This window comes from Pteropus vampyrus, unplaced genomic scaffold, assembly GCF_000151845.1.
Source record: "Pteropus vampyrus isolate Shadow unplaced genomic scaffold, Pvam_2.0 Scaffold380, whole genome shotgun sequence".
NCBI lineage: Eukaryota > Metazoa > Chordata > Mammalia > Chiroptera > Pteropodidae > Pteropus > Pteropus vampyrus.
Genome location: NW_011889161.1, coordinates 543,308 through 559,605, shown reverse-complemented (window position 1 = coordinate 559,605; position 16,298 = coordinate 543,308). Strand labels below are relative to the sequence as shown.

The 16,298-nt window shown below is 54.9% G+C and overlaps 1 protein-coding gene and 1 long non-coding RNA gene across 2 annotated transcripts in view; both read left to right on the top strand.

Annotated features, from left to right (window-relative positions):
* Positions 1-377, top strand: part of NDUFV3 (NADH:ubiquinone oxidoreductase subunit V3) — a 13,526-nt gene extending 13,149 nt beyond the window's left edge. Inside the window, exon 5 of the mRNA XM_023523179.1 lies at positions 138-377. Within this exon, the coding sequence (XP_023378947.1) occupies positions 138-301 (164 nt within the window). The 3' untranslated portion in view covers positions 302-377. The remainder of the gene's footprint in view (positions 1-137) is intronic.
* Positions 378-2,029: 1,652 nt separating this feature from the next.
* Positions 2,030-4,467, top strand: LOC111731520. Its single transcript, XR_002777181.1, has 2 exons — positions 2,030-2,978; positions 3,532-4,467. It is a non-coding gene; the product is annotated as an uncharacterized LOC111731520 (long non-coding RNA).
* Positions 4,468-16,298: the final 11,831 nt, after the last annotated feature.

Below are 16,298 nucleotides of genomic sequence, written 5' to 3'. Positions count from 1 at the left end.
TTTCCCGCTTCTCTTTTCTAAGGAGACACTTCATTGGTAGCAGGTTGGGTTGTAGAGAGCGCGGGGCGTGTCTGTGAGTCGCTCCCTCGAGGCCGGGTCCCCGTCCCACGTGCTCACCGCGTGTGTCTCCTCCACAGACCCCGCAGAAGCCGCCGTGCCCGCCGAGCCGTTCGACAACACCACCTACAAGAACCTCCAGCATCACGACTACAACACGTACACCTTCTTAGACCTGAACCTGAACCTCTCGAAATTCAGGCTTCCTCAGCCCTCTTCCGGACGAGAGTCTCCTCGCCACTGAGAGCTCCGCTTGAAGATCACCCTGACGTCATATTGGCTGCTTTCTGGTCTCCGGAAATAAAGCCCTCTCAAGCCACGGGGCCTGGCGTGTGTAATTGGGCCGCCTTTCCGCCTTCTCGGCAGGTGGTGGCTTAGCAGCGCCACCCCAGTCACTTACTCAGCATGGGTTTAGACACGTCTGTGAGCACACGGTTTTTTGAATTTTAAAGTTGAGCACGTAGGTGCTTTTTGGCGGTGTGGCTCTGTGTGGAGCCCCTCTGATTTAATAAATTAGGAGTGGGGGTTTTGCTAGTTTTAACATCTGCATTTCAAAGCAATTATAATAATATAGCATTGTATTATCAGAGAAGGTACAGAATCTTTTTGCTTGAATTAGGTGTTCGATGTAAATTCAGGGAAGTATCCAGTGGCGGGATTAGGGGGAGGTGAACTTTGTTCCCAGTAACCTTCCGTCACTCAAAATGTCCCGGATGCCTGGGGCAAAAGCACTGTCTGCGCCAGGCGCCCACGGGGACGAGGGGAGCAGGCGGCTCTGAGAAGGTAACTACTTAGATGGGGAAGCTGCTGTTCCGGGAGCTGAGATAAAAGAGCGTCCACCCGTCAGGGCAGGGTCCCCACCCGCCGGGCCACAGTCCGGTACCAGCCGTGGTGGGCCAGCGAGCAAAGCATCTGTGTCTGCAGCTGCTCCCCAGCGCTGGCATCGCCGCCTCAGCTCCGCCTCGGATCATCAGGCACTAGATTCTCATAGGAGCTCCGCTCCCTGGTGCCACAAAGGCTGGGGACCGCTGGGTTAGGGGGACATGTCCCAGCCTGAAGCGGAAAGATGTGTGCATACTAGGCAGTTTCGCTCACGCTTCCTTTGTGCCCAAACTACGGGCTTCATTTCATCTCACGAGTTCTGCGCTTGGCCCCCAGTCAACTTAACAGCGAACAATACCGTGGATTTCTAACTTACGATCCACATCTCTGTAACCCTACACTTCTTAAAATTAGGCCAAGAATGCCAAAACTGAAAACAGAAATTGTGATTATCTGCTTCAAATTTTATCACCCAAGAGACTTAGCAACTCAGCAAGAGTCTCCCAGTCACATATTTTATTATAAAACTATCGAGGCCACGTGACCAAAGAGAAAACGGAAAGCTGAGGTTACCTGAACTCTGCCTGGCTGCTGCAGCCACTCAAATTTTATACGTTCCCCCCGTGGCAGTGATTTTAGACATAACCGTATAATGTACGTACAGTTTTCTCTCCTGGTTTTTTAATAGGTTGTTTGTCAAACTGTGGTCCATGGAACCCCTGAGATGTGTGAGGGTGCCTGGGGCGGGTGGCGGGTGACATCGACTGTGAGGCCACAGAGCGCATCTTCCTGGACCGTTCGAGCCAGAGTCTAAATTCTTTTTGTACTAAAAGGGGTGCGAATAGGTTTTAATCTGTGTGACGTTTCCCCTGGGAACCAGTCCTGTGGGCCATCTCAGTCTCCCTGCGACTTGGGTCCCCTCTCTGCCTCCTGGACAGGCTTCGTGGCAGCAACCGGCCGTGCCAGGCCCTTCTGCGTGTGAGACCCACCATCGCTAGTGACTCTTGGTTCCATCTGGTGGCAACACGGTTGCCCCCGAGTGTGGTGTCGCATGGCTCATGTCCCACGGTCTTTTGGAGGAGTGCCGCCAAAAGCGGAACAGCCATGTGGCCATAACTCACTTGTATTCGGTGGAGGAACATGGAGGAACAGCCATGTGGCCATAACTCACTTGTATTCGGTGGCGTCTGCAGAAACCAATCTGATGAATCACGTGATTCATGATCACGTGTCGTGCTTTCGTTTCCGCGAGATCTGAGTTAAAGTATGCAATAATTTTATCTCCTTTTACATTTTTCCTGTCACTGAACACTGGCGTCTTTCTAGACATGTGTCCTCTTATACTTGTCACAGTTCAGTCCCTGTGGACGGGAGGAAATGGTGTAGAAGTCGTACGTCCAGCCATGGCTCCACGTGTGTTCTGCCCTCCTGTTCACCGGCAGCTGGCTAATCACCGAAAATCAGCAGAGGGGGCGGGGGGCGTTTTCTGGTTCTGCCTCCAAACCCGTGCTTTGGGTTTCGGTAGCTTCTGCCCTCCTGGCTGTCTCTCAACTGCTACTCAGAACCGGGGCCGTGCTCGGTGGCTGTCGGCTCGCCACCCAGCGCTGTCCCCCCGCCCCACACCTCGCATGAGGAAGCCGCCCATGGCCGGTACAGCGAGCTCAGCGCTACGAGACCCTGCGAGACCCCACGTCCGGGAAGCCGAGGGCCGCCAACCTCCCCGCGAAGGGCCCGAGGGCACGCGTCTCAGCTCCGCCCCCTGCACGCAGTCGGTGTTGCACGGTCTTCTTTTTAATGCTTTAAAATACTGAAATCATCCTTCGCTTGTCGGCCAAGCAAAAAGGAGCAGACGGCTGGGTTTGGGGGGCCCAGTGCGGCGGCCCCCGGTCTAAGGGTATCCACAGCCCACCGCGTTTAATAAAAGGGCTGGCCAGAGAGGAGACTGAGTGCTGGGTGTAGGTGTGTGGCCCCCGGTTTTCTCTCCCTGACCCTCCTTCCCTGTCCCTTCCTCGTGTCCTCATTCTAGAAGGAATCTGAGGCAACACCAGGATACAAAAAGATGGCTGTTATCGGGGGCCATGTGGGACTCAATGTCTCATGTGAGTGCTGAAAGGTGGCCAGGAAGTCCACAGCAGGGGCCCATGGGACGGTGGCGGGTCCCCTGTGGCGGGTCCCCTGGGGAGTCTTCGGGGTCTCAGGTACACCGACAAAGGCCTGGAGGCTGAACAGCTGGGCTCCAGGAGAGCCCTTTCCCATTGCTGGAGGCTCCGTGAGGGACGGGACACACAGACCTAAGGAGTGTCGCGCTGAGCCCTGCGGCGCGGGCTCTGTGTAGGTCAGCTCGGCTCGGGCTGCCACATCGACACACCTCAGTGGGCGGCTTAAGCAGCAAGTGGCCCGCCCTGGTTACGGAGGCCAGGAAGTTCAGGGTCAAGGTGCTGGCCGATTTGATTTGGTCCTTCCTGGCTTGCAGGTGGCTGTCCTCTAATACCATAGGGGGTTATGCCTTCGATACGTGGCTTTGGGAGGACACAAAGAATGATAAAATGCTGGTCATCGCCGAGGCTGGCTGACAGCACAGGGAAGCTCGTGGTTCCGCTCTGAGTTTCCAAGTGCTTGGGAACGTTTGTGATAATGTTTTCATCCTCCCAGCACTATGGAGAAGAAGAAACTTGAGAAGAGGAGAAAACAGGTCCTCCGGGCAGGGTGGTGGCATGTCGCTCTCAAGCGTGGCTCCTGGCCAGGTGGCAGGTAACTCTCCGAGGTTTGGACAGACATAGCCAAACTGCCATCCCCAAAGTTCAATCCGGTTTATAGTCCTTACGGCAGTTTATGAATGCACCTGTCCCCTCACACCCTTGCCAAATGTCGGTCTCTGATGTCTGCTAATCTGATGAATAACTTTGATCCCGAGTATGGGTGAGTACACATTTTCTTCAGGCCTAGAGACAGAAAAGCAAGGCGCTTTGATGATAAGCGTGCGTCTCCACACATTTTCTATGTTTTTCTTGTTTGTTCGGGCACCTAACCTTCAGCGATATCACTCTTGTCTGTCTTCTGACTGCTTTTCTTAGAGAGTGGATCACCTACGAGCGAGCCCTTCGTGGGAGAAAACTGAGACGGGGAAAGCCTGCCAACTCAGAGAGGCTCAGCATCCACACAGCAATCAAATGGGGCTCGGCTGCAGGATGCGTCTGCACGCAGAGCTAACATGGAACGACGGGGGGCGGGGGGCGCGGTTACGAGACGGGACGCAGCTGTCACAGACCCTGACGGAGTGAGAATCATACAAGCCGGAACCCTGGGGGCCGGGGCCCGGAGCTGGGGGGCCGCGTCCCGGAGCTGGGGGGCCGCGTCCCGGAGCTGGGGGGCAGTCTGGAGAGACTCGGCTCACTTTTCAGAGAGAGGCGGGCGGTGCTGTCTGAAACAGACGGGACTCAAGGCAAGGACTCCCAGGCCTCCAGGGGCCAGTCTGCTTCTTGGTTTTAGTGCAGTTTATTAGGAGCCTGTATCTTTTGGAAAAAAAAAAAATTATCTGAAGTTTAGAAATCTCTTCATTTTTACTTCGATTTCCTTTTATCTGTTAAATTTAATAATTTAATGTATAATTCAATGCTTTGTAATTTTTAAAGTGTCAAAATGAGTTCTTTTATCTAACAGATTCTTGTACAGAAGACTTTTTTAAGTTGATGTTTTAAATTTTTTTTAACTTAAAATTGAAACACATTTTTAAGTTAAAGCTTTAAAATATTTTAAATATTCAATCTTATTAAAAATCTAATTTTTCTTAAAGCCTGTGTTTACAAATCTTATTAGTCTATTTAGTACTCATAGTTTAACAATCACTTCTAAACTTAAAAGGTAGAATTTTATCGAACGTGCATTTCTTAGATGTATTGGACCTATTCTTTTCAGTTAGTTCCTACAGCCATGAGTGAGTATCACTTGAGGCTAGAAAATTAAAATTAACAGCCACAAAAAAGAAAGAAAGTATAGAGCACGGTCAGGGATGAATTCGGGTTTTGTGGGGCCTACAGCTTATAGAGTTAGGGGAGATCTTTTTAATAGAAAATAATGCAGAATTATGAATTCAAAGTTTGGTATGAAAGTGCATATTATTTAGAATGAGAAAAAAGTTTATACATTTTAAAAGCTGGTAGATACCGTAAAGCTTACAAAATCCAGAAAAACACCGTATTTTTATTAACTGCCTGATATATGTGTCAGGCAGTTAATAAAAAAAATAACTTGTTGCTGCAAAACTTTGTTGCTTTTCCACTTGACAAAGTTTTAGTACTATTTTGCTAGCATATAAAGATAATTCAGTCTTTCCTCCTGCACGGTTGGTCAAAATTTGTTCTTTGATAGTTTAGATACATAAAATATGCGATTTCACACACAGATATATCCTCGCTGTTTATACTACTGGTTCAAACCCAGGAGTCCTGATAAATTTTATTTCACGTGATTCCCATCAAAAAAGAAAAAGAGCCTTTAGTCTCACATGCTGCAGTAGAGTACCTTCCTGCCGGGGAGAAATTCCGTCTGTCCAGGTGCAGACGGGAACCATGCCCTCTGCATACAACTGGTTATGATGGGAAAAATTTCCCCCGAGCGGCTCTGGCTCTGTGATTATGAGAACCGGCGACCTGTCTCCCGCCCCCCGCTTCCGGCGCCAAGCATCTCAGGATGTGGTCATACCTCATGCTCACAGCCACGTCACGTTCGTGGCCTCATCACACGTTCGTGTCTCATGTTCGTGCACACGTCCTGGTCCTGTCACGTGGTCGTGATCGGTCATGTCACAGGTCCATGGTCACGTCACGTGGTCACTGCACTAGTTTGCGATCATGTCACGTGTTCATGTTTGTGAGCTCTGGCCACCACCTTCAGGGCAGTGTGCAGGTGTCAGCTCAGCCGGAAGTGGGCTGGAAGCCTTTCCCTAAAGCGAGGTTTGCAAACCCTTCACGCCAGGCGAGAGGGAATGGCTAAGGGATTATGATCAAAATCACCGACTCTTGCAATTGCAAACTTAACAACACGGGACCATGTGAGGCCTTAGCAGGCTGCCACCCGCCGCCGCCGGGAAGGGCCTGCGCTTTGTCTCCTGGGCTCCCTGGGGGCCGTCTCTGGGTGGTGCTAAGTGTGCGCATGCGCTCCTGCCTCCCCGATGGCCAAGAGCATCTTTACTCCGAAAGCCAGGCCACGCCCGTTAAGTTCACCTAAACCTGGCCTGTACGTGTAGGAGGAATGAGCGACACAGTCGACAAGGGACAGCAGGACAGATCGCTGAAGATGGAGGCACGGCCGATTCCCACACAGGCAGAACTCGGACGCATCCCACGGGCGCTTTCTCGAGGCCGTCGCCTTGGTCTGCTGGAAGTAAGTGAGGACCTTGCCATGTCCTTGAAATCCCCGCGATCTGCAGCCCAGACCCGTTAGCGACAGCACTGGCCACGCGCTTCCAGTTGCGACCAGAGCAGAAGATGCGCCTCGGCCGGCGCTCCCAGCGTGCTGCCTGCACATTTTGAGCATCTGAGTTACGTGACAGACGGACAGCGAGGTGAGGCCTCCGACTTGGCAGAAGTGTCATCCGGATGGAACCGGGTGCCTCACCTCAGGGTTCTTGCCTGGTCTCTGCTCGGTCCTCTGAGGACACCCCTCCACCTTCTGTCCTTGGAGGCGGGACAGGCGGAGCTGCAGGCGACCACGGTTCTCAGTCTGTCCCCAAGTATGCGACACACAGACACAGGCCGAATCATCCCCACGCTTTGTTCTGCACAGAGGTAGAGACAGAAGCCCAGGGAAGGCGGGCGCCCCGCTCTGGGGTCCCGGCGCCTGGATTCGCGGCCTTCCTCCAAAGCGCGGGAGCGGCCTTTGTGCGCGGGCGTGGCCCTTTTGCGGGGTGCATCCCGGAGACGGTGCGTGCAGGGGGCTCTCGGGTGCGTGAAGGGCGAACCGGGCTCCGTAGAGGTGGGCAGGATGCCACCGACAGGCGCGGGCCAGGCGGCCCCCCACGGGCTTCTCCGGAGCACCAGCTGTGCAGGAATTCCGGCCCTGGGCCCTGGGCACGGCCCGCTGCCCCACGGCCCAGGTAAACGCCGATCCTTCATGCGAGGCTGGACACTCAAATCCAGCGCCACCTAAGTGATGCTGGGAACCCACGCTCACCCCGAGTTGTCTTCCTCCATCACTGAGGGTGGAGGGGTGGACCGCTGGCCAGCTGGGGCATGAAGAAGGTAAAATGGGCTGTTTAGGCTCCAGTTAAGAAGCGACCCTTCTTAGCAAGTGAGATTGAGAGTGTCCCTCGGCTGAATCCCCGGCCTCGCTCTCAGCGGATGGAATACAGCCAGGGACAGCCGTGCCACTCTAGTGTCCAAAACGCAACCGGTGGGCCTGCCAGCGCACGAGATGGCACACTTGGAGAGAAAGGGGGGCAGCTTCCCTGCGCCTTCCTCGTCTGCCTGGCCCCTGGGACCCCTTTGCTGAGAGCTGCCTGGGGGCAGGGAAGTGCCTAGGGCCACAGAGTAGGCCCCAGGCCAGGGCATGCTCTGTCCTAGGAGGCGGCCCCACCCAGGAGCGGGACCCACACTCAGGGCTGGGGTCCAATCTCTCCACCCTGGCACCCTTCCCCTATTTTAAGCACCGGCTTTGAAGTCTTACAAAATCCGAACGAATCAGAGCCCAGATTACAAGTATATCTTGATGCTTTCGGCTCATCAGAAGCCTTGCCAAGGTTTTTATTTTTAAATGTGGGGCTTAAAATATATCGTCCTTGGCCCCAAGCCCGCCAGGGGAAGCCAAAGTAAAGCCCTCTCTTCTCCGGAACATCTGGCAACTCACGGCTGCCGGAGTCGGGGAGGCATCAGGAAAGACAGGACGTTCCAGTGTGAAATAGGATCGCGGGTCGCCTGCATGGAAGTAGGCAACGCTTCATGCTTCGACGAGCCGCTTTCCGAGGGAGAAGCGTTAAGCGACCGAGCTGATGGGAAAGAGCGGGGGAAGGGAAAGGTGGGGGAGGCATTCCCCCGGACTGAGGACTGACGGAGGCCCCGGGGACCTGAGCGTCCTATCTGAGGACAGACACAGGCGGGGAAGGAGAGGCGGTGCCCACACTTTAAGGTGCAGCCCAGGGTGCAGGCGAGCTCTCTGGGGAGGTGGGCACAGGGATGAGCCCCGCCTTGCCGCAGGGTGCTCGGTGCTCCACGCAGCTCCTCTTCCTCCTGCCGCTTCCGGTTTCCACCTTCTCCCCTGGGCCCTGGGCACGGCCTGCTGCCCCATGGGGCCCCGAAAGCATCCTGATGGCACCGCCAGACACCAGGTTGCAAACTAATATCCACACGCAGCCGCCGCTTAAACGGCTTATGGCACTTGAACTGTGTTGAAGGTTTATTTTTCAGCATCTTTTGATGTGCTCTGTACTTTTGTTGTTTGTTGTTTCAATCTTTCGGTCACTTGATCGAAAACCCAAAATTCTCTTTCCACGCTTTTCTAGGCTGGGGGCTTCCACGTCTCTCTTCGGCTCTCAAGCACAGGCCATATTTATTATCGTCGTTATTAAGGGTCTGACCACGTAGAGAGTGGGGAATTTTATGTCGTGTTACTGGATAGTCAACATTTTCGATATCTGAATTTATTATGGGAGTTAATGTCATTAGGAAAAATGTACACAACAGAAGGAGACCAGCAATGGTGTGATCGTAGCGGTATTGGGTTAATATATAATGCATAAGTCTGTGTAACGGATAGTTTTTATTCATCATAAAATTTTCAAATGACTCGCAGATGTGCGGCCCTTGCAGCTGTCCCTCCCTCGCTAATGGCCCGAGGCTCTGACTCAGAGAGGGACGTGCCAAAGGGTTCTGGCAAGGACTCCCGTTCCTGTGATCCTCCCCGGAGGAAATCATTCATTGTCAGCAGGGGTGACGATGACAACCCGATAAAAGGCTGAATGGGGATGGGCTGGTGAGGAAGGAGGCTGGACCTCGCACATTAAGAAAGCTGTTTTGGAGATGTTTTCAAAAAGAAATGTACTGACCTCGAAATTCTTACAGTGGATTTACACGAATCCGTTTCTGTTTACAAAATCTGCTTTTTTTTTCCCCCCCAGGATGGGGGAAAAAGGGGCCATGAACACAAGGGCCATGAACACAAGCTCTGAGACAGAACTGCAATTTGGAGAGTGAACTTCCCCACCGGGCGCCTGCCCAGCCCTCACCTGCTCACGCAGGAAGTGCCTGCCTGAGTTCCACCGTACAGCCCTCATGATGTCCCCAATCACGCCGACCTCCATGGCAGAGCTGCTCCGTCTCGGCCCTGGAGGAACCACCCAAGGGTGCTGGTGAAACGGCTGACTCCTGACTTGGTGGCCCGGGTGGAATTAGGAGTGGCCCATCTGAACTAGAGTCTCGCCAGGGAGGTCTCACCTTGGACTTGTACAGGGAGGGCCAGACTAGTCGCAGGCAGGCAAGCTTCGGCATCAGTGCCTGCCACCAAGGGACATCTCGGTCAGTTAGCTGAACGGAAAATGCTCATCTGTGTGTCTCGCTGGTTTCACGGGACAACGCTCATCTCAGCTAAGCATCCATGAGACGAAGAACGGGAAATCGGAGGTCCGCGTGAGTCCTACGGGAGTCGTGAGAGAGAGCAGCCAGCCAGGCTCACCTGAATCGCATGGGGAAGTGGGGGCCTCAGGGTAGTGTTTCCTGGGGGCTCAGGTGAGGTCATGTTGTCAGCACCAACAGTCTGCATTTTGGACGAATGCTCAGTGACTCGGAGACAGCTGGGAATGGACCAAACTTCCAGAAACTCTGCCTTGGGGCATCAGGGTGATGCAGGTGCTGCCCGTGTCACCCCAATAACCCTTTGTCACTTCTTGGCTGTTGCTGCCCGTCCCGTGATAACCTGAGATGCCGAGGTGTGCTGATTCCCCGAGTCCTCTGCAATGTTTGCTGCTACTTCTGCTCACTACGTTGCTTTTCCAGGTCGCAAACTTTGGAGACCCCAGGTCTGTATGTTCCCCACGAGGAGCAAAAGGCCTCACTGTCCCTGTCACACAGTTTGTCTGTGATGTGGACAGCTGACCTGCCCAGCGAGGCACCAGGCCAGCTCGGTGTCCCTGAGACAATGCGTGGAGCTGGGTAGGTGGGGGCCGCCCTCCCGCTGCCTGCTCCCCGTCCCGTGCCCTGCCAGGGCAGGGGGCGGCGGGGAGAGGGGGCGCAAAGGGCACGCAGGCCGGACCATCTGAGGGTGCACTCCAGGCACTGGCTCCAAGCTGTGGCCAAGGAGTGCTATGGTAGTAGTTCCTAACACAGGGTCCCCAGGAGCTGGGAGGGCAGGGGAGGGGTCCCCAGAACCTGGGAGGCAGGCGACTGCGTGGAGCTGTGGCGGTGAGGGGGTGGGACCTGACCCTATGGTGACCCAGGCACAGTACCCCCCTCTTTCCTCCTACCCTGAGTTCTGAGAGTGCCCCATGGGCCAGCCCACCCGGATGGCGGAAGGAGGGGGCCGCTGGAGGGCCTTAGCAGGAGGCCCTCCGGGAGCAGAGCAGGAAAGAGGAGGGGAGGGGACCTGGAGGGGCCCGCAGGGCTGCCTTCGCCTTCGCCGTGGGACCCGGGGCCACCTTGTTCCTTACAATGGTAGGAACTCCTTGAAAAGAGTCTGTAAGGGAACACCTCGTCCAGGGGACAGCGAGTGCCTCTGGGGACACTGAGGGTGTTTTCATTTATTGGCTTCTATGTTTTTATTTATTTGCCTCTATATTTGAGCTTTCAACGATGTGTGTGTTATTTGATAATAAAATCTAATACAGCTGTTTTAAAACAAAGCAGTGACCCAGGGAGAAATGCCAGAGCCGCCGACCGTCTGTGACCCGTCCCTCAGCTCAGGTTGGGCCCGAGCCCTGGCCTCCCCTTGGAGGGCGGCCCGGGACTCTGCATCACCTGCATGGCTGAGGGGAGAGGCCCCCTGGGCCGGGCGCTTGCGGAGGTCGGGGAGGGGTGCAGGACCGGCTGAGGCCGGGTACTGGGGGGCCAGGGCGTGCGCTGGGCCGAGCTGTGCGACTCTGACACCAGCTCCCGCGGTCAGTGGTGACCCAGGGCTGAGGGCGCAGTGCCCCACAGAACTGCCCTCACTCCAGACGCCAGCCAAACTCGAGGGGTTCCAGGCCACCGGGGCTTCTGACCAACTGTCTACAAATTTGGAGGTTCCCACCACCCTCTCTGGTTCAACCTTTTGCTAGAATCACCCACGGAACTCCAGAAAGCACTACACTGATGATTATAGTTCTATCATGCAGGACCAGCCCAAGGAGGGGCACACAGGGCGAGGGCTGGCAGGGCCTTGAAGGCACAGCCTCCGTGTGTGTCACGAACCGGGAAGCTCCTGTGGGTCTCCAGTGTCTGGAGTTCTCATTGGGGTTTATTACAGGTCACGTGGTGGAACTCCATCTCTGGCTCCCTCCCCTCCCCGGAGGTCAAGAGGTCAGCCTGATACCACTTGGCTCCAAGTCCCAGCCCTCCTAAGCCCCGGGTGGTCTTTCTGGCATGATGGCCCCCTCCCCCCACCCCGTTCTGAAGCTACCTGGGGTCCTCCATGACTCGTGTCATCAGCACGGGCTCAGGTGTGGCCTGGGGGGGCTCGGGGCCCCTCCCAGGATGAGGTAGATGGGAGGAGGAGCAGGGACCTCCAAATTCTTTTTCTACAGCAGCTTCTCAGCAGCACCACAGGGACCAAAGGTAACTCCAAACCAGAGAGCTGGCCCCCTCTGCGGGGACACTGAGGGGTGACAGGTCTGGGCACGGCCCCTGGTGGCCCAGTTACCCAGAGCTCAAAAAGCGGTTGGGAGAAAACCTCAGACGTTCAAGACGCCTTGGCGGGAGACAGCGCCGGCTGCAGCTCCTCGCGGGAACGTCGCTGCTGCCAGTGCAGGCGTAGAAACGAGGATTTCCAGAGCTGCAGCTGCCCACAGGGCGCGCGCGGATTCATTCTGACTCCATATGTTTGGGCTTGAAATAGCGTTCTTCTGAGTCAATGTTGCTTTGGGGATTTAGCTTCCTGGTTATTCTTTAAAGGGATGCTGATTTTTCATTTCAGGAAGAAAATTCTTTTCATTTGTTTAAATACTTATGGGCTGAGACACGTCGATAGATGTGATTAATCTGTTTGCATGTCGTTGCCACAAGCTGGCATTGTGTAGTTGCTGACATGCTCTGTGTGACTAAAGAAATCGTTTTGGGGATAGTTGGCCTTCGCCGGCAGGGGCAGGGGGCTAGGGTGGTGGGAATCGGTTTCTGGTACCTTCCTCCCCGACATGTACCCCTTCGGGTAAGGTTCTTATCTTTTGGGCATCTCTATTTTCCCTTAAAATAGAATTAGTAACACTTACTCCTGCTGCAGTGAAATAATGTGATGTCTGAGATTTGTTTAAACTACTTCAGGGGAAAAAAGGATGAGAAACAGATGAAATAAAATTGGCAAAACGTTAATAGTTTTACAGCCGAAGTGCACAGATGTTCGTGATACTCTTCTCTCTACTTTTGTGCATGTGAAAAATTTCCAAAATAAAAAAAAGTTGGGAAATAATAGCATCTGTCCCCGTCTACCGCATGGGAATGCTGTCACGGGGAGCACTGTCCTCAGAACACCTCTGGCTCCTTAGGGAGGATGCTACATAAATACAAGCCCAAGTCATTATCCTGCGGCCCTCGAATTATGGCATCGCACCTCGCGTGTTGTTGACAAGGAGACGGAGAACAGATCAGGACCCCTGGGAAGAAGCGTGGCTGTGGCAGAGGGAGATGAAACTTTCAGAGCATCGAGTGACCCCGGAGGAGCTCATCTCCGCGGGACAATCCGGGCGAACTGGTGCTATAGGAAATAAATCTGCAATCTATCAAAAATGTACGGCTCGGTAGCTAACAATTTATTTCTGGAGTTCCACATGCGTAACATTTGCAGCCTCCTAAATGATAAATAATAAATTTTTATTTATAAATCACCGGTTCCCAGAGGCGGATGCGCACACGGAATAACAGGCTGCCGCAGAAGCTGGTTAATTCCCGGCACCCCGGCTCGCGGGAACAGGGCGCTTCCCGGAGCCCGGGGCGTCGGTGAGCCCATGGGACAAGCCGATCCCTGGAGGAAGCTGTGCGGATCACAGCGCGAAGTCCACACTGTGGAAACCGCGGTGGGGGTTACACAGAACGATGAGAGCTTTGAAATAAGTGCCACCAAAGTGATCGGCAAACTCGGCGCTCCGTGGGAGGCGTGCATTCGAGAAGACGTTGGTGGGTTCCTACAGACCCCTGAGCTTTCTGCGATGGCATAAAGAGGATTCGCTAAAGACTAGTAATAGATCCGGCGTAAAAACCTCCGGAAGGAACATGCCTCCTCGTTGCGCCAATGACGTGCCTCAGAGATTGTAGATGATGGCACTGGCCGGGGGAGGTGGGGCCCGAAGTCTCACCACTCCACGCCCGGTGATGGCATCACAACTCGAGAAACGGTGAGCGTGAAGAAAGGCCGTGCAGACCTCGCTGACGGTGGAAAGGGATGTGTCCCGGATCATTCTGCAGCTCAAGGACTCCCTGATTTTTTTAAGATGTAGAACAGACACGAGCGTGTGGCGAAGTCTGGTAATCCCAGGTCGCCGACGATGGAACCGAGACGGGGCGAAGTTTGTGGGCCAGGGAGCTGTCGGGCGGTGTTCGCAAGGCTTACGGGGGAATCTGAGTAACAAGACGCTGAAAACCTTTCTGCGTGATCACCCAGACCTAAGCTAATCACAAATGGTTCCACCTCATTGTTAGCCAAGCCTGCTCGAGACCTTTGTTGGGTGAGAGCCTGGGCTCCTCGCTCGCACTGAAAGTAGGTGAAGGAGACACCCAGGTAGGGATGGGGGCCGCCCCCACGGGGCTGCAGGGAGCCCCGGACGCGTCCAGACGGTTCTCTCCTCGGTGCAGGACCCGGAGAGTCCTTCTAGCTCGAGAATGCGTGAACCCTGATTTCCGGTCACGAGTTTGCTCTTCACCCTTCCCACTGACCCCGAGTAACCCCTGCACATAACTCAAGTGCATTTATTTGCAGACAAGTGTATGTGGACACAGCGAAACGAAAGCGCCGAGCAGTGGGCCGGCGGCGGGAGTGACGGTGACGCAGCCGCCAGGAAGCCTGCTATTCAAGCACGCGCACAGGCCCGGCCAGGCTCTGTTCCTCTCTCTCTCTCTCTCTCTCTCTCTCTCTCAAAATATGCTGCCGAAAAATGAAACTCTTTCCTCATTGAAAACACGCTGCAGAAAACCAAAGTCTGTTCTCTGATGTCCCAAAAGATGATAAACATTCATTTCAGCAAGATTAGGGAAACAGCCAAGAAGGAGGGGCGAGGAAAAAAATACTTGTTAGCTCGAAACTCCTTTTCGTGCTGTCCTAAGTGCAGGAGGACATGTGCCGGCTCTGACCCCTGTCCCTTGGGCATCACCTTCGGCCTCCCCAGACCGGGCCACACCGGATCTGAGTCTCTGCAAAGGCCCATGCGGCCAGCTGGGAGGCAAAGAGGCGGGAGAGAGGCCACAACCGGACACCCCACTTCGTTGTCCCCCTACCTCTCTCAGCCAGGTGGCGGCTACAGCCCCTCCAGGTGGGAGTGTCAGAGCCCGGGGCCCAAGCGGGCCAGAGGACGACCCTCCCAAGGGCACTGACTGCTGTGGGCAGATAGGTAGCAGGGAGACGGGGCTCAGTGCGTTTTCTGTGGCTGCTCCTCGGCCACATAAGCCCTCCAGAGGAACCACGTGGGGAGTGGCGGACGGGGACTCGGGCCCGCAGGGTCCTCCGCGGAGGCCTTGGCCACCCACAGTGGGGGAGGAGGAAATGGCGCAGTAAACAAACGAAGCGTCCGCTTTCCTGAGGCCTCGACGGGCCATGGGGAGGGTCTGAACAGAGGTGGAATGGGGTGCCGTCTTAGGGGGTGCGTGTGTGTGTGTGTGTGTGTGTACACGTACACACACATGTATGTGGAGGGAGAGACAGAGAGAGAGAGATTTTAAGGAATTGGCTTGTGCCTTTGTTGGGTGCCGGCAAGTCAGAAATTTGCAGGCCCGGTCGGCAGGCCGGCCACTCTGGTGAGAGCCCTCGTCGCAGGGGTCTTCGGGGAGAAGTCCTTCCTCCTCGGGTGCGAGGCCTGCAGCTGATCGGGCGAGGCCCACCCATGTCATGGAGGGCCGTCTGCTCCGCTCTGTGTCCACCGCCCTCACGTTAACCACATCTAACACGTGTCCTTCCCAGCGCCACGGCAGTGTCCGGAGCGGTGTCAAGCCACACAGCTGGGCCCTCTCGCTCAGCCAGGCTGACACATGGAACTAACCCTCACAGGTACCAAAGCTCAGGAAATGCCATCTGCCCCCACGCGGCTAGGCCCGGGCCCAGGCCGGCTCCGCACACCCGTGTCGTTTCACAGTTCCTTGGTCATCATGACTCCGTCACCCTGTCTGAGCGTGTCACAGACTAGGGGAGTCCTAGAGACAGAGAGCAGGACTGTGACCACCGGCGGCTAAGGGACAGGCGCTGTCGCTGTGCTCAAGGTCACTGGGCTGTACACAGACAAGTGGTCCAAATGGCAAACTTTATCACGTGTGTATTTACCACAAGTGCGTTCTATAGCTTCCAAATGTTTGGGGATTTTCCAGTTATCTTTCTGTTCTGGATTTATAGTTTAGTCCCACTGCGGTGGGAGGACATGCTTTGTGTGGACTAAATGCTTGGAAACCCTTCGGCACCTGAGTGCACTCGCCGGCTTGCTCTGTCCGGCAGTGGGTGACCGTGTTTCGGCGGTTCATGCAGCTCGTGAAGAAACGATCTCTTTGAAGAATTGGCTTTTATCGGATTATAGAATCGAGCAATTTGGAGAATTCTTGGAGCATGCGCTATATTACAGCATTTGAACAGCTCCTGGCGTGCGGCGTGAGGGACCCTGGAGGAGTGTATAAAAACTGAATTCCCATCAGGACAAAAAGCGGGTGAGCTCGCACTTAACATCCAACACCCGGCAAGAGCCCTCGCGCCTTGTGGGCTCTCAATTACAAATGAATATGCGAGCGAGAGATGTAATGAGGAAGAGGAAACTATAAAAAGAGACCTTTCAGAATAACTGACTCGAAACCACTGCAAGGAACTTCAGTCTTCGGTGTGACGTGAAAGCCTGACCAGCTTCTCTCAAAAACGTCCTGGGCGCCAAGGCCCCGCCCCGCCCCGGGCAGGGATTCTGTGTGGTCAGGCTGCTTTTGCGATAAGACCGACGCTACTCGCCTTCTTCCCGGTGGCGTTTGCGATGCTCGCACGAGCATAGCGGTGAGTCGAGACAGCGACACCGATTCCACTGGCCGTCACTGTGCTCTCCATCACCGGGCGCTCGCTGCGAGAAAGGA